The sequence below is a fragment of the Cannabis sativa genome, chromosome 1 (genome assembly GCF_029168945.1).
Source record: "Cannabis sativa cultivar Pink pepper isolate KNU-18-1 chromosome 1, ASM2916894v1, whole genome shotgun sequence".
Lineage (NCBI taxonomy): Eukaryota > Viridiplantae > Streptophyta > Magnoliopsida > Rosales > Cannabaceae > Cannabis > Cannabis sativa.
In genome coordinates this window covers 20,029,032-20,031,956 of record NC_083601.1, presented here as the reverse complement: position 1 = coordinate 20,031,956, position 2,925 = coordinate 20,029,032, and the positions used below count along the sequence as shown (strand labels likewise).

General features: G+C 30.0%; 1 protein-coding gene across 1 annotated transcript; it reads left to right on the top strand.

Annotated features, from left to right (window-relative positions):
- The first annotated feature begins 329 nt into the window (after positions 1 to 329).
- On the top strand, positions 330 to 2,627 carry LOC115707722 (protein ELF4-LIKE 3). The gene is made up of 2 exons (XM_030635752.2): positions 330 to 579; positions 1,901 to 2,627. The coding sequence occupies exon 2, from the start codon at positions 1,977 to 1,979 to the stop codon at positions 2,328 to 2,330; it is 354 nt and encodes a 117-aa protein (XP_030491612.1). The 5' UTR covers positions 330 to 579; positions 1,901 to 1,976; the 3' UTR covers positions 2,331 to 2,627.
- The last annotated feature ends 298 nt before the right edge of the window (positions 2,628 to 2,925 follow it).

The following is a 2,925-nucleotide window of genomic DNA, read 5'->3' as shown; positions in this document are numbered from 1 at the left end:
TTTTTTTTTTTTTTGCTCTTTTATTTTTTCCTTAATAAAAAAAGGTTTAGAAGAAATTTACTGAGAAAGTATTGTGGTGGGAAAAAGAGGTTTCACTTTGAAACATTTACTTAAGATAATAACATTCCAAGATATCCTAAAAGTGGGTCCTTCTACATGGCAGTCATTAAATGAGTAATCAATAGCCACGTGGACAACAAACGACCCAATAATTAAGTCAAGCTTATGATCGGAGCCAATACAGTCTAAAAAATCCTCATGTGAATAAAATTATTAAATAAAATAAATATTTGGGGAAATAACAGGTGGATATATAGATTTTAGATTATAGAATATAGAATAGACACACACAAATACACTGAGAGAGGGGTCCGAGCGTGACTGTCAAATCTACATATTCTCTCTCTGAAAACTCTTTTGTTTCTCTTAAAATTCTCACAATCCAAAATCCCAGACACCGGTCTGGCTCTGTTCCGGGGATTCGATTAAATCGCCGATCCTTTTCTACAGTTCCTCGGGAAAAGCCTTCGCCTCTTTCTCTTTTTCCAGTCCCAGAATGTAATGTTTCAGATTTTCAAGGTACGAATATATTTATAAATATATAATATATATTCATCTAAAAAACATGATTGTAAATGGGAAATCTTTTGGGGTCGGTTCGTTTTTTTGGTTTGAGTTTTTGTTTTAGTTTATGGGTATTTTTTTGGTGTGTGTGTGAAGACATTGATCTCATAAAGCTCTCTGTTTTTTTTTTCTTTACTCTTCTTTTGGGTTTGTTTTTTATTCTGGGTCTGGGATGTTTGAGCTTTCTCTTGAGAAAGTTAATGCTCTTTCTGAATTATAATTTTGTGTTGAATTTTGGTTCTTCGAGATCTTCTAATGCTAGTGGGTTTGGGATTTTTTTTTTATATATAAATATTTTACTTTTATTATGATATGGTCATTCTTTATTGTATTTTATTTATTATTTATTTAATAAAAAAAATAACAAGAATTTATACTTATGCAACTATCTGAATTACCCATTTGATCCTTTGTGTTCTGCTGTTTCTGAATTTCAAAATATGAAAACATATTTCAATTTTGTTTGACAGAAAAATCTCCTTTTTAATATATTTATATATATTTGAAGTATTACTGAATTTATTATTTCTATTATCATTTATTTTATTTTGTATTTATGCTTGTAAAGATTAATAATGCTGTCTCTGCAGCAGTACCCCTAATGTTCTGATCTTCTCTGCATCATTGACTGGTTTATTTTTTATTTGCTCTCTGTTTAAAATTTTGGGTCTTTGAGATTCTTCTTTGGAACTCTGAGCTTTTAGCCTTTAGGTGGGTATTTTCTGAGTACATTAAAAAAGGTTCCCTTTTATGGAAATGGGTCTGCTTTTTCACATCTCATCATAATCAATAATAACAATAAAAATACTAAACCGGCAATTATAATATTATTATTAATATTAACAATAATAGCATTTATCCATTTTCTTTCGATAATACACTAATTAATTGCACTAATCTTCTTGTAAAAAATATTATAATAATAGTAATAATAGTAGCAAAAACTAATAACAGCAAATGGAGGTCATGATTCCTACTACAGAACTTGTCTCATATGGCTCTATGCTTTAAACTATTCCAAGGGTTAGTTTACTTCATGTTTTGTCTGAAAGCTTTTGGTTGATGTAAGCATGTGCAGATAAGGAGATATGATTATGGGGTTTTTTTTTATTATTTATTTATTTTATTTTTCAATAAAAGATAAAATCTTTGTATATTTTAATATCAGAGAATGTATCTTCCTTTGTTCTTTTCTACTCAATCATCATCATCATCATCTTATATCACCATCATCATTTTCTTCTTGTTCTAACTGTTTTCTCTTATCATTGTACAGAGATACTGATATATATATACGTTTGTGATCCAAAAGAAGAAGAGGAAAATCATAGAGAGAGAAAGTGTTCAATCAAATGGAAGGTCATGACACATTTTCTGGGCTAGGAAATGGTATTGGTACCCAGATAGATGGAAAAGTCTTACAAACATTTCAGAAGAACTTTGTTCAAGTTCAGAACATCTTGGATCAAAACAGGCTATTAATCAATCAAATAAACCAAAACCATGAATCAAAGATTCCAGACAATCTCAGCAGAAATGTGGGATTAATCAGAGAGCTCAACAACAACATAAGGAGGGTCGTTGACCTTTATGCTGACCTTTCAACATCTTTCACCAAATCCATGGATGCTTCTTCTGAAGGAGACTCCAGTGGTGTTCTCAAATCTGATGGCAGAGCTGGGCTTAAGAGGAATCGTCCCATTTAAATGGTTTTTTTTTTTCTTTTTCATTTTTTTTTTTTTTGGATGTGGGAAACCAAGTCTTAATTCTGTGGAAATGATATAATTAATTATGGGAGGGATTAGATTATGTAACTCTATTGTTGTCAATAGTGAGAAACTGTTTACTGCCTCACTCATAAGTCATTTGTCCTTACATTTGTTAGACAAAGGAATAATTGTACGGAAGTATCGGTTGTAAACTATGGATCTAATTCAATTCAAGGAAGAAAAGAAGAAGAAAAAAAAAATCCATTGGGGGTGTTTTTTTTTTTTTGGGAAAAATGATTGTGAAAGACTGTTTAAAAAATTAGTCTTTGCCTTTCTAGTTTTCAGTTGTTTCAAGCTCATGATCTTCTTATTATCAACTTTTACAGAGCATCAGATGAGATGAGATCTTAGTCTAATCTTGTTGTCATAAATTCATAAAAGAATTTGTGGTTTTCTTCAAAAAAAAAAAAAGAAAAAGAAAAAATAAATAATTCTTCTTATTAACTTTTGAGTCTCTCAAAAAGACTGAAATCTGATATGGGTCTACCAATCTACTTTTTCATTAAATAAGTATTTATTATTATTACACACA

Coding starts and splice junctions, on each gene's coding strand:
- LOC115707722 (XM_030635752.2), top strand. CDS start 1,977: ATGGAAGGTCATGACACATTTTCTGGGCTAGGAAATGGTATTGGTACC.